Genomic DNA, 23492 nt, shown 5'->3' with positions numbered 1-23492 from the left:
GAATTTGCGATCTGAACAAAATATAACTAGAAGCACGACTACCCTATAGCTCCTATAAATACAGATTGAAGCTAGTCTTATGATTTCAGCCAAAAATGCAGCTTCAGTAACCTTGAAAAACATTGTTTCCCTTCTATCAGGCCTAGCTTTGTCAGGAGATACTCAGGAGGCGATGGAGGAGGGAGGTACCTGGTGGAGCCAGACAAGTCTGGTAAATCAACTTTAATAAGTAGCCAGATGATAGATGTCAGTTGGGTGTCATGCCCAATTCTAGTTGCTGACAGTTAGGAATTAAATTAAAATAGGAGTGTTTTCTCCTTCCCCCTCCCTTTCTTAAAAGCAGCCATTTTCTGAATAGTGTTCTTAGTTCTCAGTGGATTTGCAAATGCGGATCATGAGGCACCTCTAGCTTGTGCAGGATTGGTGTTATTTTGCTATTTCAAGTAAAAAACATGGTTAGTGTCCTTGGATAACCGCATATACTTTCATTGTTTTTCAAATCAGGTCCAGTGAAGGGCCAAGTTCTTCATAAATATCATGGCTAATTTTGGAAACCCATATGTTCAGTTAAGGTTTCTGAACTGGAATAAATATGAATGGAGGATTTATCAACATTTGGATGTTTGCAATTTCAATTCTTGATTCTTTTTTGAAAATCTATTCAGGCTCTGTATCTGAAATGTTTATCTCCTTTGGGGCTAGATCCAGAGTATACTTTTTGAAAACTTTAAATCATGGGTGGAATAATAAAGTCACTTGCTCTTAAGACTTTAGGGGTTGTTTTAGCTGGCAAGAGAGCATTGCCTGTGTGCTGCGAAAAATACGAGAGCCACAGACTGGCCAAATTACTGCTTTCACTCTGGCAGAGTGAAGAAAATGGCCCTGTGACAGACATTTCCAGTTTCCTGTATGTAGAAATGGGGGAACAGTTGTGGAAAAAAAAAAAAAAAGCCAGCTGGGGTTCTTGACACACAGTTCATGCTAATTTTAAATTGTGCTAATACTTGACTATATAGTGAGGAATCCTTTGCAGGGTGATGATCTGTTGAAGACTCAGCAGGCCACAGTGGGCAGAGGGAGAGAGGCTATCAGACGCTTCCCCTCCAGAGGCCTTTTAATGGGTACTGAATTCAGAATTGACCTCAGAATCTGATCATTACTGATGTAAGAGCAAAGTCAACATCATCTGCAAAGATAATTTCTCATCTATTCATGAGTACCTGTGCTTATCACCACATCTGGAAATCTGACTACTCAAATAAGAATTTCTGTTGAGAGACTGAACAAGCCAGGCACCAGCAATATTTTACTCTGTATGTACAGATGGACATCGATACTGGAATATTTCTGTCTCATTGATGCTTAGGGACTATCTTTTGATTTTGATCCATGTCAAGATTCTAAGGTAGTTTAACTCAGACATGGGTTTTAAGTGTTTCTTATTTTTGTTTTTTTTTTTTAAATTTCTGTTTCTGTGAGTGTAATTTAGGGAGGAGTACCAGATTGTTTTTGTAAGTTGTTTCTTACATTGATTAACACATACCGTTTCCGCCTTAAGGTTTATAACAAATGTGAAACTAAGTTTCACAGGTTCATTCCAGCCTAATCTTTTCATAGATGATAGCATAGTCCAGAAGCAATATGCTGCAACATTTTATTTTATTTTATTTTTGAGACAGAGTCTCGCTATGTTGCCCAGGCTGGAGTGCAGTGGCATGATCTCGGCTCACTGCAACCTCCATTTCCCAGGTTCAAGTGATTCTCCTGCCTCAGCCACCCAAGTAGCTGGGATTACAGGCATGCACAAACACGCCCAGCTAATTTGTGTGTTTTAACAGAGACGGAGTTTTGCCATGTTGGCCAGGCTGGTCTCGAACGCCTGATTTCAAGTGATCTGCCACCTCGGCCTCCCAAAGTGCTAGAATTACAGGCATGAGCCACCGGGTCCAGCCTGCTATGACATTTTAAATTTCGAAATGTAATAAAATCACAAGTTATGACAGAAAGCCACAGTACTTCTCATTGAATATAGTATCTTCTTGGTGTTCGTGTCCTTCTCTTCTTTCATGACTCTGTGTGCCAGTATTTGACCAAATCTATCAACTCTTTTAAGGCAGAGACTATGTTTATTTATTTTTTAACTTTTTGTTTGAAATAACTTCAGACTTAGAAAAAAGTTGCCCCAAAATACTACACTGATTTTCATGTACCCTTGATGCAACTTCCCCAAATGTTACCATCTTACATAACCATAGTACAGTGAAGGAAACAGAAATTGATGTTGGTACAATAGCATCACTAACTAACCTAAATAACTTATTTCAGTTTGCCAATTGTCCTACTAGTGTCCTTTTTAAAGCCCAGGATCCAATCCAGAATCCCATACAACACTTAATTGTGACGTCTTGTTAGTCTCATCTAGTCTGGAGGAGTCTTTCTATAATTTTTGCAACTTACTGCTTTTGAAGAGTCCTGACCAGTGATTTTGTACAACGTCCCCAGTTTGGATTTGTCTGATATTTTCTTAGGATAAGAATTACCATTGAAGTGATGTTGTGCCCTTCCCAGTGGTTTTTTGTTTTTTGTTTTTTTTTGAGAAGGAGTCTCCCTGTGTTGCCCTGCTAGAGTGCAGTGGCACAGTCTCGGCTCACTGCAACCTCCATCCATCTCCCGGGTTCAAGTGATTCTCCTGCCTCAGCCTCCTGTGTAGCTGGGACCACAGGCACACACCACCACACCTGGATAATTTTTGTATTTTTAGTAGAGACAGGGTTTTGCCATGTTGGCCAGGCTGGTCTCGAACTCCTGACCTCAGATGATCTGTCTCCCACCTCTGTCTCCCAAAGAGCGGGATTACAGACGCGAGCCACTGCACCCGGCCCCCAGAGTATTATATCAGAGGGCATATGATGTCAGTATGTCTCATTGCTGTTGATCTAAGTTTTGGTCACTTAGATAAGGTGGTGTCTACCAGGTTTCTCCACTGCAAAGTTACTATTTTTCCCAGTAGAATTAATAAGTACTTTGAGGGGAGACGCTTTAAGACTCTGCAAACATCCTGTTACTCATCATACTTTTGCCCATTAATTTTAGATTCTATTGATGATTCTTACCTGTAACAATTATTAATGTTTGCTAAATGCTGATACATTTTATTTCCATCATTCCTTCTATATTATTAGAATTCTACTGTAAGGAAGAGCTGTTCTTTCTTCTGCCATTTATTCATTTATTATGTTAATGTGGAGATATAATTAATTGCTATAATTTTTTTCTCAAAATATCTCAGATTTGGCCATTGGAAGCCCCTTCAGACAGGCTTCTGTCTCCTTTTGATACATCCCCGTCATCTTTTAAATGCATTTTTTAACTCTGGCATCACAAAATGTGTCAGGCTTATTTTGCTCCAGTCCTAGAATCAGTAACTTCTCCAAAGACCCTAGTTCTTTTTACTGGAGCTTGGTATTTAGAAACAAAATCTGGGTGCTGGATATGCTCATTGCTACTGGTATATCATTGCTTCTAGGCTCTCTCCTTACAGTGCTAGGAAATAATGTGTCTGTATATACACATACACGAACATGTTTCTCTCTCCCTCTCTCTCCATATCTGTATACCTATTAATATTTATCTACCTATTAAAAACAAAAAGTTTATCCACTTATTGATACTTCCACTTACAACTCAATACTACTAGTTTCCTTTTAGATACCTCTTTTTCCTTACTCGTGGCTTTTTCTCCAACAATTAGAAACCTGGCATTCATTATCTACAATATATTTACTTATTTGCTCAACCCTAGTATATATGTAAAGAAGTTTCAGAACTGTGATTTCCATAATCCCTATGAGAAACAAGTTTACCAGAAAGACTATATAGTGTTTGGATACAGTCCTTTTTGTCTAGTCTTAAGGTATATAATAAAAGTGCTGATTTCCAAAATTAGGTTAGATATTTTCTTTCTTACCTCTTTCATGGTGGCTGTTGTTTTTCATTTGTAATACAGCTACGTTCTTTTGTTACTGTTTGTGTTCCATTTTGGGTTCCCTCAATACCGACAGGTTGGTTTTAATTATTATTTATTTGGGAGATGTGAAACATGACTATAGTTCTTAGAGTCTGAACTCTGTGAAAAGGGGCTGGGCACGGCGGCTCATGCCTGTAATCCCAGCACTTTGGGAGACTGAGGCGGTTGGATCACTTGAGGTCAGGAGTTTGAGACCAGCCTGGCCAACATGGTGAAACCCCTTCTCTACTAAAAGGACAAAAATTAGCTGGGCGTGGTGGTGGGCGCCTGTAATCCCAGCTACATGGGAGGCTGAAGTAGGAGAATTGCTTGAACCCAGGAGGCAGAGGTTGCAGTGAGCCGAGATCACACCACTGCACTCTATCCTGGGTGACAAGCTAGATTCCATCTCAAAAAGAAAGAAGAACTATGTGAAAAGGCATTTCAGAAAAGTCATCCCACCTTATCCCTTCTGTCACATCTCACTCTCCCATTCTTCCCACCCCATTCCCACCCACCCCATAAGTAACCAGTTTAGTTTCTACTTTTTTTCTCCTGTATTTCTTTTTGCACAAATAAACAGACATATATGTTTTCTTATACAGAGATGATATTCAGTGTCTTTTTTTGTGGTACTGGGCAATTTAAATGCTGTTTGGTAATTTTAACTCTTAAGGATACTGTTTATAATTGGACTGTCCTTACTGCCGATATATTAGAAAGCACACTAAATGATTGTTTTCTTTTTTGTAAAATATTTGTAGAATTTTTTAAAAAATGAAGATGACATGAATTTTGATGGGCTTATTAGCACTGAACTATTTCTTGATAAGAGTTGTCGAAAAAAATGAGAACATAAAGCAAGCAACATTTTTCACGTTTTCTGTAATGCATTACATCTTTTTTCGCAAGGTATTTTAAAATTTTCTTTTTCCTTGTTAAGTGAATTGAATTATTTCAAGCATCAATGAGAGCTGCTAGACTGTTATATTTCGGGGGTCTTACACAGTAGCTTTTCTTACGCATATAAGCAGAATAAAACATTTTCCCAAGTCTGAAAAGAGGGCTAGGATGCATTTCATTGTGCACTCTGTTTCTTCCCACACACTCTGCAGGCATTTGGGCAGTCCTTCTCCATCCACCGGAAGGTTGCTGAAGATGGAGAGACTCGGGAGGAAACGCTTCTGCAGGAGTCAGCATCAAAGGAGGCTTATTATCTGGGGAAGATCTTGGAGATGCAGAATGAGCTGAAACAGAGCCGGGCTGTGGTCACTAATGTACAGGCAGAAAATGAGAGGCTCACCGCCGTTGTGCAGGATCTGAAGGAGGTAAACAAACAAACTCCCTATGAGACATTTGTGAGAGGGAGAAATAAGAAAGTTCTCTCCATAGCAGAGAGGAATAACACTTTTGATTTAATCAGCGGAGCTGTATTAAGCACAAAACAACTAATACCGAGCTAGCAACTTTTCCGTACTTTTTAGTGAAATGATAACTAGCTTGTTCTGAGATGAGCTTTTCTCTCTTTTATTGTTTCTTGAGAATTAAGTTTTGTATGTATTGTGGACTTGGGAAATGGCCTTACTATTTCTGCAAAGGTGTTTTAAAAATACAGTGACCTTAGCACTTCCTCCCTGCATTACCTGGTTTAATACAGTGTGGAGAAGAACGGTTGGCTGTAATGCTCTGTATCAGCCCCAATTCCAACTGACAGTGGTGTTGGCTCAGGACACTGCTCACAGGGAATGACAGCCTAGGCGAGTGTCCTGAGAAGTCTTCGAGTCTGGTGATGCAGATCCCCAAACTATTTTTCTGGTTATAGAGAAGGCAGCAAATTACGGCTGGAATGAATTAGGTCAGGGAGTCTCTCTTGGTCTGTGAGTGTTGAGCATCCACCGAACTCACTATTCCTTGTTAGCTTTTCCAAGGCAGCATCACCTGCCATATCATTTTCAGACTGGCAGAGTTATCCTTTAGTGGATGATGTTGGAAACAGAGATAGCCAAAAGTAGCTTCATCTATCAAACCCCTGTAAGAGCATTTTTGGAAACTATATTCAATCATTCACTCCGTATTTTGATATGAAAGCTGTAGAAGAGACGCAGACGTCCTCTAACTCCTACACCAGTGCAGTGGTGATTGACAGGTCCACAACCAAATGGGCTCACTAGTTGAGCATTTTAGTGATAGAAATATGTAGGATGAAAATATTCTTCAATATTGTAAACTATAAGAGAAGTAATCCACATTTGAAATAAGTGACATATTGCAAATAGGGTTTCACTTTTATAAGATATAAGTTGTCCGGAATTTATTGGAATTTTCTAGATAATTTACATTTACACATGTTCATATTACAATGAACTAATGAATACTGACAGCAAGGTTTCTGGTTTACTTATCTCATTATCTTTGGATATGCCCAAATATAGCAATATGACTTGTGAAGACAGAGAAAGCATCCAGTCAAGTGGAAGTTAGTGTTGAGTACTGAGAAGAACATGAGACAGTTTTCAGGATACCAGGGCCTCCTCATTTCCCTCCGACGTGAACAACTATTAAAACCCCAGCTACTCTTTGGTTCCTTCTTTCTGAGACAGGGTGTCACTCTGTTGCCCAATCTGGAGTGCAGTGGCACAATCCAGCATCCACTGCAGAAGTGGACAGAGGGTCATGTGGAGCCAAAGCCCACCATTCTGGATTAAGCAAGTCACCAAACATTTGCAGGGAGCAATCTCACAGCCATGAGCAGCAGGGTCACGTGCAAGTTGGCAGAGAGGGCGTGGCATAGGCAACATGAGGACCATGTGCACATGCATGGTTTATGGAGAAGGATGTGACCAATGAGTAGAGCAGTCTTGATGGCCAGTTGGATGCATCCTCTGAAAGCTGCAATCCCCATTGTGTAGCAGCTGCAGCTGAGCCAAGAACAGCCAAGGTTGAGGATGGGGCAGGGAATCCACAGATGCTTTTCTGGGTGAGTCAAGGTGGTGATGATTGATGGAGCATCCTCACTTACACAGCCGCGCTTGAGGGCAGTTCCAATGAGTAGATTTATGATGAGTGGCAGAAGTTAATTAAGCATGAAGTTACAAGTTAGGAATGAATGGAGGCAGCAAAAGAAAAACAAATTGAGGAGCCTTTCATTCAGATCAGTTCTCAAACTTGAAGGAACATCTGAATCACCTGGAGAAGTCATCAGCCCATGAACATGGGGCCCCCTCCCAGAGATTCTGATTCAGTAGATCGAGGTAGGACCCAATAATTTGCAACTCTAACAAGTTCCCAGGTGATGTGGGGGCTGCTGCTCTGGAAACTACATTTTAAGAACCACTAATTTAGATTTTTTGGCCTGTCAAAGTTGAGGAAGGCTCACAACTGGGACATTGCTATAAGCACCATGATCTCCTGAAGAAATCAATTGGTTGTGACCCTTCAATTTTTATACATTTTCATAGCAGATTTGCAGTAAGAGAATAACTTGTTATGTCCACATTTAGGTATTTTTGATCTAAAACAGCTTGAGGCACTTTAGCCTATGAATGTGTTTCTTCAGATTTGTCAGGTAACTAAAAGAAAATAAAAGGTCTTGTGTTTCATGTGTGCCAACAATGTATTTGTTAATGTTCTTTCTGATGGGGTGAGAGCTGGTAATATTACTATAACCCTGAGTTTTTGTTTTTGTTTTTAATCCAGAAGATACATTTTATTTCGCTGTACCTAAGACAATTATTATTAACATTTAGAGCTAACATAAAAGGAGACTAGGAATAAATTGTATTTTTTGGTGTATTGATACAGACTTTTAATGGTTGGTATTAAGTTGAAATCTCAAATTTGATTTCCTTGTAAGCTCAGTTTTATTTTTTGTACTATATGCATTAACTGATGTACAGCTATTGGAAGAGAGATCATGTAAATTGGAACAGTTATGACATAATGGACCATGAGAAATGTGCAAGGATAACCAACCCAAAATATAGTAAATGATCAGTTTGATAGAAGCTGTGTATTTAATAACTTAATTAATGAGATCACTTTTCTTTACTAAAAGGACTCATTTCCTGTTTCATTAGTATTGTTGTCCTGGCAAAGGCATGTGTGCATGCATATGTGTTGGGTGCAGTGTGAAAGATTTACTCGTGTGTGTATGTGTTTGTGTGTGATTACAATGTCAAATTCTCTTCCATAAATAGTAGTTACAGGATAGTATGGTGAAAAATGGAAAAATTACTGAATTAGGTATTAGAAAATCAGTATTCTAGTCAGCTCTGCTGAAAGTTTTAGTATTAAATTCATGATGTTTATAAAATTTATATTAAGATTATATTGATATAGAGTGAATACGTAATAAACATAAGCAATTATCATTAATAATGTTCTGCGTCCTCCGAAAATATCATTGACAATATAACTCATTATGTAGATCTATATTCTTAGGGTAAAGAAAGATGAGATAAATATCTCTTTGAATTTATCACCTCAAAAATTCTTTCTATCATGATATGAATCAGGCAGTAGAATTACACATTTTTATTTCTGCCTTGACTGTTAAGAAGCTCTGGGGCTGTGCTTAAGTATAAAACACTAACCTAGGGTTTTTTTTTTTTTAATCTATTTCTCACTTTTAAACATTTTTATTAGCCTTATTGTATATATGAATTTAGTGGTAAACTGCTTTACATAATTTTATAGGTCGGGCGTGGTGGCTCATGCCTGTAATCCCAGCACTTTGGGAGGCCGAGGCGGGTAGATCACGAGGTCGTGAGCTCAAGATCAGCCTGGCCAAGGTGGTGAAACCCCGTTTCTACTAAAAATTTAGCCAGGCGTGGTGGTGGGTGCCTGTCCCCAACTACTCAGGAGGCAGAGGCAGAGAATTGCTTGAACCTGGGAGGCAGAGGTTGCATTGAACCGAGATCGTGCCACTGCACTCCAGCCTGGTGACACAGCGAGACTCTGTTTCAAAAATAATAACAACAATAATAATTTTATAAAATCCAGGGAGTATAAAGAAAAACTGGTCACCCAAATTGGAGAACCAAATTAATAGTTAAACTTAACCTAATTAGGAGTTAATCCTACAGGGCCAATCATAGACAGAGTGGAGAAATCTCTGAGTTCTCTTGACACAGCATTATTTTGGTAAGAGCATAAAGAAAGCAGATTGCTGTAGGGTGTAAACAGATATTTAGTAAATAAGTTTGAATTTCATTTTTTCTATCTTCAACCTGTAGGTATAATATGCTAGAAGATAGCCTAAAATTTGGGTAATATTTACTTTTATACTTATTTGTACTAAACTAAACTAAAATCCACATTAATGAAACCATAAAATAGGTTAATGAAACTGAATACAACTTAATGCTCCCAATTACCAGTTAATGTCTCAAATATAAGATATGTTAGAATTGGACGGGCGTAGTGGCTCAAGCCTGTAATCCCAGCACTTTGGGAGGCCGAGACGGGCGGATCACCAGGTCAGGAGATTGAGACCATCCTGGCTAACACAGTGAAACCCTGTCTCTACTAAAAAATACAAAAAACAAGCCGGGCGAGGTGGCGGGCGCCTGTAGTCCCAGCTACTCAGGAGGCTGAGGCAGGAGAATGGCGTGAACCCGGGAGGCAGAGCTTGCAGTGAGCTGAGATCCGGCCACTGCGCTCCAGCCTGGGCGACAGAGCAAGACTCCGTCTCAAAAAAAAAAAAAAAAAAAGATATGTTAGAATTAACTGCAATATTTACAAAGTATACAAAGCAGTTATGCAGTATTCCTAACCAGAATTGGTATATATGTGATAAAAAGATGTCACATAAGATAGGTGCCTTCAGGTGGAATGCAGAAGATTGGAGTTATCAAATGAATTATTGACCTTAGTAGAGGTTAAGCCTATAATTTAAAGTGAAAATGACAACATTTATTGAGTGCCAGACAGTGTTCTGAATACCTTACATGCCTTAACTGCTGAATTTTTCTAACAACCCTACTGAGGCAATTCCTTTTATATTCTACCCCTATTTTACTGATGGGGCACATGGATCAAAGAGAGGTCAGATCACTTGTCCAGAGCACATGGGTACCAAGTGACAGGCTATGATCTGAACTCAGGAACACTGGCTCTGATGCGCCATTCTTTGCCATGTCACCATAGCTGCCAAGAGCACAGGTTTCCCTCTTCCGAACCCTGCCTCAAGCTAATGAAATTTCTAGAAAAGTATATGAAGTTTTAATATGATAGCTGCTATGGTCTGAATGTGCCCCTTTCAAATTCATGCACTGAAACTTAATCATCAATGTGATAATACTAAGAGGTCAGGCACTTAGTTAGTGAATGAGATTGGCGACTTTCTATAAGGGCTGGAGGGAACTAGCTAGGCCTTTTGGTCCTTTTATCCTTTCCAGCATATGAGGACACAGCATTCATCCTCTCTGGAAGGCACAGCAACAAAGTGCCATCTTGGACACAGAGAGCAGCCCTCACCAGACACTGAACCTGCCAGCACCTTAATCTTAGATCTTCAGGCTGTAGAACTGTGATCAATAAATTTATGTGTTTTTAAAAATTCTTCTTCTACAAGGTTTCTTCTATAAGGTTATTTTGTCTGTGTTGAAAATCGATTTTTTAGTTTAGTTTACCTTTATCAATGATCTTAGCTAGATCTCTTGGATCACTTACTGCGTCAGTTAATGACATCTGCACTTGCTACTTCACCTTGCGCTTTATGTTATGGAGATGGCTTCTTTCCTTCAACCTCATAAACTAACCTCTGCTAGTATCAAACTTTTCTTTTGCAGCATGTTCACCTCTCTCAGCCTTCATAGAATTGAAGAGAGGCATCCGGGTGCGGTGGCTCATGCCTGTAATCCCAGCACTTTGGGAGGCTGAGGCGGGTAGATCATCTGAGGTCAAGAGTTTGAGGCCAGGCTGGCCAACATGACGAAACCCTGTCTCTACATTTTTAGTAAAATTAGCTGGGCGTGGTGGTGCACGCCTGTAATCCCAGCTACTCAGGAGGCTGAGGCGGGTGGATCATCTGAGGTCAAGAGTTTGAGACCAGGCTGGCCAACATGACGAAACCCCGTCTCTACATTTTTAGTAAAATTAGCTGGGTATGGTGGTACACGCCTGTAATCCCAGCTAGAGTCAGGAGAATCGCTTGAACCCAACAGTCAGAGGTTGCAGTGAACCGAGATCACACCACTGCACTCCAGCCTGAGTTACAGAAAGAGACTTTGTCTCAAAAAAAAAAAAAAGAATTAACGAGAGCCCTTGCTCTGGATTAGGCTTTGGCTGGTTTGATCTTCTATCCAGACCTTTCTTCATGTCAGAAATGAGGCTGTTTCACTTTCTTATCATTCATGTGTTAATGGAGTAGCACTTTTAATTTTCTTCAAGAACTTTTCCTTTGCATTCACAATTTAGCTAACTTGGCTAACTTAACATGGCTAATTTGGCATATGCTTCATCATTTCTTCCTTTCCTTGAAAGTATGATTCTTTCACTTGGACACTTTGGGGCCACTGTGGGGTTATTAATTGGCCTAATTTCAATATTGTCTTATGTTAGGGAATAGGAAGGCCCAAGGAGAAAGAGATGGGGAATGGCCAGTCAGGGGGGCAGTCAGAACACACATGTTTATGGGTTAAGTTTGCTGTCTTACATGAATGTGGTTCATGTCAATATAACAGATAAAATAATAATGAAAAAGCTTGAAATATTGCAAGAATTACCAAAATGTGACACAGACACACAAAGTGAGCACGTGCTGTTGGAAAACTGGAGCCAATAGACATGCTCAATGCAGAGTTGTCACAAACCTTCAATTTGAAAAAAAAGAAAGAAAACCTTGCAAAGATCAATAAAACTAATCACAATAAAATAAGATGTGCCTGTATTTGATACATAGGAGATTTGGTAATAGTGTGGAATTAGAAATCAGGAACTCTGGGCTGGGCGTGGTGGCTCACGCCTGTAATCCCAGCACTTTGGGAGACCGAGGCAGGCGGATCATGAGGTCAAGAGATCGAGACCATTCTGGCCAACATGGTGAAACCCCGTCTCTCCTGAAAATACAAAAATTAGCTGGGCGTGGTAGCGTGTGCATGTAGTCCCAGCTACTCGGGAGACTGAGGCAGGAGAATTGCTTGAACCTAGGAGGCGGAGGTTGCAGTGAGCTGAGATCGTACCACTTTACTCCAGCCTGGCGACAAAGCGAGACTCTGTCTGAAAAAAAAAACAAAAACAAACAAACAAAAAAACCCCAGAAATCAGGAACTCTGAGTTCAGGTCCCAGCTCAGCCATTTTACCAGTTGTGTGATTAAACTTCTCATTTCCTGTATAAACATTATAATACTAACACCTCTCCTACACTTCATGATTTTTATGCAGATAAAATGAGATGTTTTCCATGAAAGTGTCTTAGAAGAAATAGAGGACTTTGTAAATGGTATTTACTGTTTCAAAGTTTGGTTGTCAAACTTATTCACACATAGGAAAACAGAAGCTCTATTTGGTTGGAGCAGCATAGGAGGCCCCAGCACCATCCGACAGTAGCAAGAAGTCATGGCTGACATCCTGACGCCAAAAGAGGAAATGGAGCACACATTTACAAAGAGGAGAGCCATCTAGGTATCTTCCTATCACTATAAACACCCTTTCATATCTGGCTAGTCCGTGAAAAAATCCTTGCATTATTACCTAGTACAGCACTGGATGTTCTTGCCGATGACCTGAATCATAGGGAAAAGATTGAATTATTTAATGTATCCAGTAAAAACCAAAGTATTTCTTACAGTCTTTGATGTTTCCTTCTGAGTAATTGGTCATTGGGAACTGTGGTTACACATAGCTGAGTGAAGCTGACATTTCTGTGAAGGCATGGCTTGGTTCTAGCTGGAAAGTTTTCTGTTTCCTGGCCTGTCCCTGTCTCCTCCTCTCCATACTTGTTGGGAATGGACCTCGTACCTCTCTGGAATAATGCAGTGCACCAAACAGTGGAGAACTTTCGTTGTTTTTAACCGATTTACGTAACTGATCATAATATCATAGCTAACATTTATTGAGCTCACCATATGCCAGGTATGAAGCTTCATTATTGCATTTAATTCTCTGAACAAACTTGCAGCGCATATGCGATTCCACAGGAGAGAGCTATATTTCTTTTGGTTGAAAAGTTCTTTCTAACACTTGCTGAGCTACAGTAAACAAATATGTCTATTAATGCCATTGGGAATTTGAAAGCAAAGTCTTAACAAAATATAGACAATTCATTTTTGAATAGTTGTGATTTGATTATGCTTTTGGGGAAAATCAGATAACAAAATGGGTTTGTTTGTAAGGATTAGTTTGCAATTTAGGCTCATATAATTTTTGTGTGTGTGTGTACAGTTCTATCAATTTTATTTTATTTTATTGAGATAGAGTCTTGCTTTGTCACTCAGGCTGGAGTGCAGTGGTGCAATCTCGGCTCACTGCAACATCCACCTCCCAGATTCAAGCGATTCTCCTGCCTCAGGCTCCTGAGTAGCTAGGATTACAGGTGTGCACCACCACACTTGGCTAAATTTTGTATTTTTAGTAGAGATGAGGTTTCACTATGTTGGCCAGGCTGGTCTCGAACTCCTGACCTCAAGTGATCCACTCACCTCAGCCTCCTAAAGTGTTGGGGTTACAAGTGTGCGTCACTGCGCCTGGCCAGTTCCATGAATTTTAACTCGTAAATAGATTCATATAGCCACAACCACTATCAGGAGGCAGACCAGTTTCACCACTTCAGAAACCCCCCTTCCCTTGGTCAGTGCTACTCTTTGTAGTCAAAGCCACTCCTACCTCAGCCTCTGATAACTAGTGATCTATTCTCTATCACTATAGTTTTGTTTTGTTTTTTTTTCTTTTCAGGAATGTCATATAAGTGGAATAAAACAGTATGTAACCTTTTGAGATTGGGTCCTTTCTCTCAGCATAATGCCTTTGAGATTCATGTAAGTTGTTACATGTGTCAATAGTTTGTTCCTTTTTATTGCTGAATATTATTCCACTTTATAGATATATTGTGGTTGCCTTAATCAGTTCACCTACTGAAGAACAGTTGAGTAGTTTTTAGATTTTGGTGATTACGACTAGAGCTTCTATAAGCATTCATGTACACTTATGTTTTTGTGAAGTCTTCATTTTTCTAGAGTAAATACTTAGGAGAGTGGGAATGCTAGGTCTATGGTAAGTCTATGGTTAAGTTTTCCAGAGCAGCCGTACCATTTTGCTTTCCCGCTACCAATGTGTAAAAGTTCCTGTTGCCCTATTCTTTCCAACCCTTGGTATTGACAGTTTTTTTTGTTTTTTTGTTTTGTTTTGTTTTGTTTTTGTTTTTGTTTTTGTTTTGCTTTTCTGAGACGGAGTTTTGCTCTTGTTGCCCGGACTGGAGTGCAGTGGCGTGATCGCAGCTCACTGCCTCCGGGGTTCAAGTGATTTTCCTGCCTCAGCCTCCCAAGTAGCTGCGATTACAGGCACCCACCACCACACTTGGCTAATTTTTTAATGTTTTTATAGAGACGGGATTTCACCATGTTGACCAGGCTGGTCTCAAACTCCTGGCCTCAGGTGATCCCCCCACCTCGGCCTCCCAAAATGCTGTGATTACAGGTGTGAGCCACCACATCCAGCCCGGCCTTGACAGTATTTTTACAATTTTAGCAACTCTAATAGGTGTGTAGTGATATCTCATTATGGTTTTAATTTGCATTTCACTATTGACTAAGAATATTGAACATCTTTTTGTGTGCTTGTTTGCCTTCCATATATTCTCTTTGGTATAGTGTCTTTTCAAGATTTTTGCCCATTTTTAATTGGGTGTTTCTTTTCTTAGGTAAGTTTTTTTGTTTTGTTTTGTTTTGTTTGTTTGCTTTGAGACGGAGCCTCACTCTGTTGCCCATGCTGGAATGCAGTGGCGCGATCTTGGCTCACCGTAGCCTCCACCTCCTGGGTTCAAGCGATTCTCCTGCCTCAGCCTCCTAAGCAGCTGGGACTACAGGCACATGCCACCATGCCTGGCTGATTTTTGTATTTTTAGTGGAGACAGGGTTTCACCATGTTGGTCAGCTGGTCTCAAACTCCTGACCTCAGGTGATCCACCTGTCTCGGCCTCCCAAAGTGCTGGGATTACAGGCGTGAGCCACTGCACCTGACCTATTTTTAAATTTTATATTAATTTATTAACTGGATTTTTGTCAAATAATTAGAGAATTCTCTTTAAATAGCCATCTTCTCACTTCACACTTAGTCTGGGAAAAAATGAGAGCAAATTTCCGTGCATCCAGGGAGCATATCACCAGCCAGGCATGAAGCTTAAAGGGAGAGTGCAGGCTGAGTGGCCAGCAGGCCATGGGCATCCCACAGGGCCAGGCCAGGCCCCAGGCCTCAGCGACTCTTCTCCCAGCCCACCTGGTGGCCCTCAAATTCCATGATGGGACAGACATGCATTCTCCTGTCCCAGTTGAGAAGACTCTTCTAGACGGAAGGGAGAGGAGAAAAGGCATAGGAAAGAAATCCCAGAAACACTAGCAGGGAAGTACAGGAGCTTCCTCCCCAGATGTGGTGGCCTTGCTCCTGACACCACCCAACCCCTGGAACTCTTCAAGGACGGGGAAGGCCAGTGTGCCTGGGGCTGGAGCCTGGCTGGGAAGGGAATGTGGGCTCACAGTTTCTGGATGGTGGCCTTCCACAGCTTGGCACAGACCAGGGGAAGGCATGTGAGGAGGGCCTGGGGCGGTCCTGGGGGAAGATACACAGCTCAGGAGGTTGAGTGTAAAGTGGCTGCCAGACCAAGGGAGCTGGATGGACTGTGAAGGAGGAGGTGGCTGGAGAGCCTCCTCCATGTGAAGCTACTAGAGCAAAAATAGAACAAGGGGGACACCCGTGCCCCAGAAAAGACCCCTAAAGATGGTAACAGGGAGCATGGCTGAGCAGCGCCCTGGATTCTGAACTAGTGTGGGAAGGGGGGGCACCTCTCCAGAGGCCAGGGGGCCTCTCTCTTCCTTCGTCACCAGTTGCTGGTAACTTTACAGTCAGACTTGAAGGAGGAACAAGGCCCTCCGTCGCCTCCCCTAGCCTCTGATGCTGCCCCAAGGGGAGGGGTAGGAGCAGGCAAAGAGGGCGGGAAACAGGGAGGTGGGAGGGGGTCTACTGGGTCTTCTTATTTTCAGAGGAGGGAGCTGTAATAGTGTAGTGGCAGAGGCTGGTTCCTCAGTATGTAGGTGTTATGTGGGTTGCCCAGCACTGACAGCTGCTTCTACAGCTCTGGCTTTGGCTGCCAGAGCAGAGGGGCCAGGGCCAATGGGGCCACTGACCAGAGGTTCCATTAGCCCAGATAGGGCAGTGACAGGGAATGCAGGCATCCCATCGCTCCATCCACCATGGGAGGTCATGGATAGAACTGAGATGAGGACTGTGGATTGGGGCAGCCAGAAGGGCAAAGGTATGTTCCATTGGTGACTGGCAGAGGAAAGACATAGGCTCTGTTGGGTATGTAAGAGTACCCATAGGCTCTGTTGGGGGCCTCACCCGTGGAGGCTTGAAATGCCACCTGTAGCATTCATTGTCCAAACTGCTATAAGGTTAACTTGTATGAAGCCCAGGCTTCCCAGCCATCTCCTGCTTCACCCCTCACTGTTCTTTTGAAGTAGTTTGCAGCAAAAAGGCTAGTTGATGTCACAGTCTTTCATCAGGTGGAAAGGCATCTCGAAGGCCGTCATGGAGTTCTTCTTCTAGGAGAGAAAGATGAGCGGTAAGGGGTAAGGTAGACGATGGCTTTCTTGGTTCCTTTGAAGGACTCTGGCAAATTCTTCATGTCATTGAACATAAGTTCCACATGGACATAGGACATTAGGATGCTCGTGGTGTTCTTGATCACTCTGCCACCCTTTGAGTGATTCTCGTTGAGTGCCGTGGTCTCTTGGAAAGGGGTCCTAAGACTCTTGATGCAGGGCCTTGAGTTCAATTTTGCATAAAGGAGTCGGTTTAGATTGAGGTTCCTTTTTATGGCATATAAATGTCCAATTGTCCATTTGTTGAAAAGACTGCTCTTTCTCCGTTGACTTACCTTTGCACTTTTGTCAAAATTTATTGGCCATGTTTGTGTAGGTCTATTTCTGGAATCTGTATTCTGCTCTATTGTTCTGTGTGTCTATCCTTTCACCAATACACACTGTCGTGAAGTCAGAGAGGTAACAGGAAGCCAGATCGTGTAAGGCCTTGTAGACCATTGAAAGGATTTAGGCTTTTATCTTAAGTGAAATGAGAAGCTACAGGAAGGTGTTGAGCAAAGGAGTAACCTGACTTTATTGAGGCAAGGATAGGAATGTGAGGTTACTGTAGTCATCCAGATATGCAAAAATGGTGGTTTGGACCAGGATGATGGGTAGAAGTGGTGAAAAGTACTCATATTCTGAATAATTTTTGAGAGTGGCCCCAATGGGATTTTCTAATGGGTTGAATGTAGAGAATGAGAGATAGGTATGAGAAAAGAACTCTAGTCTGAGTAAACCCTCAGACTTGACCAACGTGAAAAATCGAGTTATCGATTGAGATGGGAAAACCTTCCGGTGAAGCACATTTAAGGAAGGAAGGTCAGAAGTTCAGTTTTGAGCATGTTAAGTTTTAAATTTCTATTAGAGGTCCACCTGTGGATGTTGAGTGAATAGTGGGTAATAAGGGCCAAGACTTTGGGAGAAAGGTCTGGGAATTGAGGTATACATTTTGGATCCCAGCCGGGCGCCTGGGATCACGCCTGTAATCCCAGCACTTTGGGAGGTCGAGGTGGGCAGATTACCTGAAGCCAGGAATTTGAGACAAGCCTGGCAAACATGACAAAACCCCATCTGTACTAAAAATACAAAAAATTAGCCAGGCGTGGTGGTGTGTGCCTATAATTCCAGCCACTCAGGAGGCTGAGGCAAGAGAATTGCTTGAACCCAGGAGGTGGAGGTTGCAGTGAGCCAAGATTGTGCCACTGCACTCCAGCCTTGGCAACAGAGCGAGACTCCATCTCAAAACAAAAACAAAAACAAAAAATTTTTGGATCCATCAGTAGATAGATGCTATGTAAGGCTGTGGCATTAGTGAAATCACCAAGGGCAGATATGTAGAGAGAAAAGGGCAAGCATTGAGCCCTGGGTCACTGCAGCATTGAGAGGTGAGGGGAAAAAGAAGAAACTGGTAGAGGAGACTGAAAACTAGTAGTGAGGTAGAAAGAAAGTAGAGAATGTTTTCTGAAAGCCAAATAAGAAAATGGTATCCAGGAAGTAAATGATCAACAGTGTGGGTGCTGCTAACAGGTCAAACAAGACGAGGACATATATTAACCATTGCGTTTAGCAACAAAGGGTCATTGGTCACCTCAGTGAGAGAAGTTTCCATAGAGTGTTGGGAGAAGAAGCCCAAGGATAGTAGGTTTAAGAGAGAATAAAAGGAGAGGAATTAGCCGGGCGCAGTGGCTCACGCCTGTAATCCCAGCACTTTGGGAGGCGGAGGCGGGCAGATCATGAGGTCAGGAGATAGAGACCACAGTGAAACCCCGTCTCTACTAAAAAAAAAAAAATACAAAAAAATTAGCCGGGCGCGGTGGCAGGTGCCTGTAGTCCCAGCTACTCGGGAGGCTGAGGCAGGAGAATGGCGTGAACCCGGGAGGCGGAGCTTGCAGTGAGCTGAGATCCGGCCACTGCACTCCAGCCTGGGCGACAGAGCGAGACTCTGTCTCAAAAAGAAAAAAAAAAAAAAAGGAGAGGAATTGCAGACAGAGAATAGAAGTGTTTTTCATGGAGTTTGTTTGCAAATAGGACCAAAGAAATGAGGAGGTAGCTAGGGGACAGATGGGCTCACATGCAAGTTGTTGGGTTTTGTTCCTTTTTAAGATGGAAGAAATAACATTTGTGAATGCTAATGGTCATGACCCCATAAAGTGGGAAATTTTAATGATGTAAGAAGAAAAGACATGAAAACCTAGAGCAATTGATTTCCTTGAGTAAAGGAGAAAGGGATGGAATCTAGTACAAAAATGGAGGGATTGCCCTTAGAAGGAGCTAGAAAATTTAACGTATGGTAATGCTTGGAAAAGCAGAATATGTGGATGCGGATGCCAGCACATGGGTAGATGTGAGTGAAGCGAGTCCTCTTCAGTCTGCTTCCATTTCCTCACTGCGGTGGAAGCAAGGTCAGCAGCTGAGAGGGAAGGTAGGGGCGGGACTGAGATTTGAAGGGACAAAAGTGGGCGATAATCACCTGGGAGAGTGAACCACGAGAGTCATGGGAGTGAGTGCCTTCTGTAGGAGAGAAGATCCCTCGGAAAGAGGAATTCAGGGCTAGATGCAGTGGCTCATGCCTGTAATCCTAGCACTTTAGGACACTGAGATGGGAGGATCGCTTGAGCCCAGGAGGTCGGGGCCACAGTGAGCCAAGGTCACACCACTGCACTCCAGTCTAGGCAACAGAATGAGACCCTGTCTCAAATAAATAAAGAAGCAAATAAATAAATAGGAATTCAAGAATTGAGATCATCTCTGTGGGTATTGAAACTGCCAGGAATTAAGACCAGACATTCTAGAGATGATGGCAATGGCAATGAGAAATGAAGGGGAATGAGTTGGTGTTTGGTAGGTCACAGTAACAATGCTAGATAGTGGATGATAGAATCCGATGACATGAGGTTTAAAGCACAGGAGTTTTAGAGAGGAGAGAGGGAGAATGAAAGCAGCCACATGGAGCAAAAGGGGCATCTGTCTCAGGCCCAGTGGTATGGGAGTGAAATAGTCAGCACTTCAGAGGGCTGCGGGGAAACAGTGTCCTCAAGGGAGAGTCAGGTTTCCGTTAAAGGAAGGTGCAGTATACACATCTGTGAAATTATCATGCTTACTGCTGTCATCTCATCTGCTCATAGAACCAGTGAATATTGATTGGTCATAAAATGCATGCATTATTTTAAGGAGCATGGACATTTAATTTCTCTTTTTAAGGACTTGGAAATATTTTTTCCCATGATTTGGAAAGTGATATATTTGTCAATGAGAAAGAATACAATAGCTTTTTAATAGTTCACAAAATGATGTCTGTTGCTCATTATTCAAAAATATCTTTAGCCTTTTTGAGGTTATTTTGGGGAGATAATAAGGACAGGATCTTCATAATCCCAAATATTTGGGAGAAAACTTCAAAAATTAAAGCATATTTAGGCTGAGCATGGTGACTCATGCCTGTAATCCCAGCACTTTGGGAGGCCAAGGTGAGCAGATCACTTAAACCCAGGAGTTTGAGACCATCCTGGGCAACATGGCAAAACCCTGTCTCTACAAAAAATACAAAAATTAACAGGGCATGGTGGTGTGTACCTGTAGTCCCAGATACTTGGGAGGTTGAGGTTGCAGTGAGCTGTGATCATACCACTGCACTCCAGCCTGAGTGACAGAACGAGACCCTGCCCCCCACCCCCTCCTCCAAAAAAAAATATTTAAATATTTCTGGAATCCAAATGTTGAGCATTATTTGGACACAGTTTCAAAATGATACCAATTCTTTTAATTTGTGACTGCTTTATTTCTGCATTAGACAATGAGAAGGGGCCGAAACTTCTGGCCTGATACGACAGTGACATCAACCTCTTGTGTAATAGCCTGTCATTAAGCCAGTGCCAAATGGAAAATGAAATGGGAAATGGCAGAGAGCATTACCCAGGACATACTGTAGAAATGGCAACTCTGGCACTGACATAGGTTTTTAAAAAATTATGTTTTAAAAGTAATCTTGCTGGGAGGCCAAGGCAGGCGTATCACTTGAGGTCAGAAATTTGAGACCAGCCTGGCCAATATGGTGAAACCCCATCTCTACTAAAAATACAAAAATTAGGTGAGCGTGGTGGCGGGCACATGTAACCCCAGCTACTCTGGAGACTGAGACAGGAGAATTGCTTGAACCCAGGAGGAGGAGGTTGCAGTAAGCTGAGATTGTGCCATTGCACTACAGCCTGGATGACAGAGAAATATTCTGTCTTTAAAAAAAAAAAAAAGTAATCTTGCACATTCCCTTTACTGTTTTTCCAAGGTCATTACATTTTTATCTGTTATTGTTCACCATTTAAAACTAAGCAGTGGAAAGCAGCCTACTTTTTAAAAAGTAGAACTGGTATGGTGTACTTAGCATATATATAAAGATGTCTGTCCTCTCTCTTGCCTCCCTCCCTCCCATTCTTCCCCCTTGCTCCTCCTTCCTTCCCTCCCTCCCTCCCCTTTCCTATCTTTTGAATAGGGTCAAAGACCAATTTTTAACTTCTTGGACCATAAGAATAAAGATCTGTGCACAATCCATTTTGTACATATTGATTCTTGGACTAAAAATAGCTTCATTTGGTTTCAAACTTGTTCTCCCACCCTAAGTTCAGGTTTTGTTCCCTGTGCAGCCTGGTAGGCGGAGAAGTAATGCATAGTCAGCATTTCATCTGAGATGCTTACTGGACAATTTTAATCTTTTTTTTTACATCTTGACCTCTATTTCCAAAGAACATCCCAGTTGGCAGGTCTAGCCTGATTAAGATTCCATTCAGGCATTTAATTCTCCTAAGGGAATTTACAGCTTAATCTAACAATCAAGGATACCAGAATCTACTCAGGACTTAATTTCTTGAAGGTTATAGGAAACATATACTTGAGCAACCTAATGAATGAGCTTAGTGATATCATAATGAATTTTTATATATAGCTCAAATTACACTTTTTAATGCATATCCAACAAACATATTTTTAAAAACAAATACTGTAGACTGAACTGTATTAGCTGTATTAGTAGATCCAAATTTAACTTTCAATTTGAATTAAATTAGAACACTATGCATCTCATAAGATAGGCTATACATTGATTACCTAGTTAGCCAGCTTCCATATCACCACTTGTTCAGGAACACTAAAAGTACTTATTTAGAAATAGTTTTCTGATATAGTTTTGGTTTCACTAAGACAGCTTTTTAAAAAGCAAAATTAGGCAAGGTGTGGTGCTCACGCCTGTAATCCCAGCACTTTGGGAGGCCAAGGCGGGTGGATCACCTGAGGTCGGGAGTTCGAGACCAGCCTAACCAACATGGAGGAACCCTGTCTCTACTAAAAATACAAAATTAGCTGGGTGTGGTGGCTCATGCCTGTAATCCCAGCTACTTGGGAGGTTGAGGCAGGAAATCACTTGAACCTGGGAGGCAGAGGTTGCAGTGAGCCAGGATCGCGCCACTGCACTTCAGCCTGGGCAACAAGAGCGAAACTCTGTCTCAAAAAAAAAAAAGCAGAATTATAACTAAACACCACTTTTTTTTTTTTTTCTCCCTGGAGTCAGAGTCTCTCACTCTGTTGCCCAGGCTGGAGTGCAGTGGCACAATTTTGGCAATCCTCCTGCCTCAGCTTCCTGAGTAGCTGGGACTACAGCCATGTGCAATTACACCTGAATAATTTTTGTATTTTTTGTAGAGATCACCCCATGTTGCCCAGGCTGGTCTCAAACTCTTGGGCTCAAGCAGTCTGCCTGCCTCCGTCTCCCAAAGTGCTGGGATTACAGGTGTGAGCCACTGTTGCCAGCCTAAACATCTCTTCTGAGGCTGTCACAATATATATTATTCTCACAGCCTACAGTAGATTATAGACATCTAGAATATAAAAATCTATTTCCTGATAGGCTTAGCACACAATATTCCTACAGTTGTTTGAAAACATACATATTAACAGAGTGACAATATTTATAGGCAGAATTACTCATGTGTCTTATTGTAGCTTACACGAGAGTGTGTCTGTCTAAGAATGGGATAGAGGTTGGTCTGTAAAAACAGGTGGCTCACAAGCTTTCTTGGATAGTTAACTCAGCAGTTAGAATGAAGGACGTAAAAGAACCTATCAGGATAACACCTGCTCTCTTGCCCTCAACAATTAATGATAATGAATCTAGGCCCGGAGTGGAATAAAAATCTTGTATCATCTTTGAATTAGTCTTTCACTGGTAGTGCCTTCCAATGAAATGATGTTTCACAACCTTTTCTTCATTATCATCTCCGAAAAGAGCCTTCATGGCTATTTTTTTTTCCTAGTTGCCACAAAATTAAATACAGGCATACTGTGTCTTACTGTGCTTTGCTTTCTTGCTCTTGGCAGATATTGTGGTTTTTTTTTTTTTTTTTACAAGTTGAAGGTTTGTGGCACCCCGACATTGAGCGAGTCTACTGGGACCATTTTGTTTTCAACAGCATATGCTCCTTTTATGTCTGTGTCACATTTTGGTAATTCTTGCAGTATTTCAAACTTTTTCTTTCTTTCTTTCTTTTTTTCTTTTTGAAACAGAGTCTCCATCAGCCACCTAGGCTAGAGTGCAGTGCCGTGATCTTGGCTCACTGCAACCTCCGCCTCCCAGGTTCAAGTGATTCTCCTGCCTCAGCCTCCCAAGTAGCTGGAACTATAGGTGTACGCCACCACACCTGGC

At 41.7% G+C, this 23492-nt stretch overlaps 1 protein-coding gene across 5 annotated transcripts in view; it reads left to right on the top strand.

The window, feature by feature from the left end:
* The window catches only part of BICD1 (BICD cargo adaptor 1), a 285326-nt gene that overhangs the window by 101111 nt on the left and 160723 nt on the right, over window positions 1-23492 (top strand). For all 5 annotated transcript variants that reach the window (XR_004439970.1, XM_033222473.1, XM_033222472.1 and 2 more), the window contains exon 2: window positions 5122-5334. Coding sequence is in view for 4 of the 5 variants with exons in the window: in XM_033222473.1 (XP_033078364.1) it covers window positions 5122-5334 (213 nt within the window). In the remaining variant the exon portion in view is untranslated. The remainder of the gene's footprint in view (window positions 1-5121; window positions 5335-23492) is intronic.

This window comes from Trachypithecus francoisi, unplaced genomic scaffold (assembly GCF_009764315.1).
Source record: "Trachypithecus francoisi isolate TF-2019V2 unplaced genomic scaffold, Tfra_2.0 Lachesis_group11, whole genome shotgun sequence".
Classification (NCBI taxonomy): Eukaryota; Metazoa; Chordata; class Mammalia; order Primates; family Cercopithecidae; genus Trachypithecus; species Trachypithecus francoisi.
This window is presented reverse-complemented; position numbering and strand designations above follow the sequence as displayed.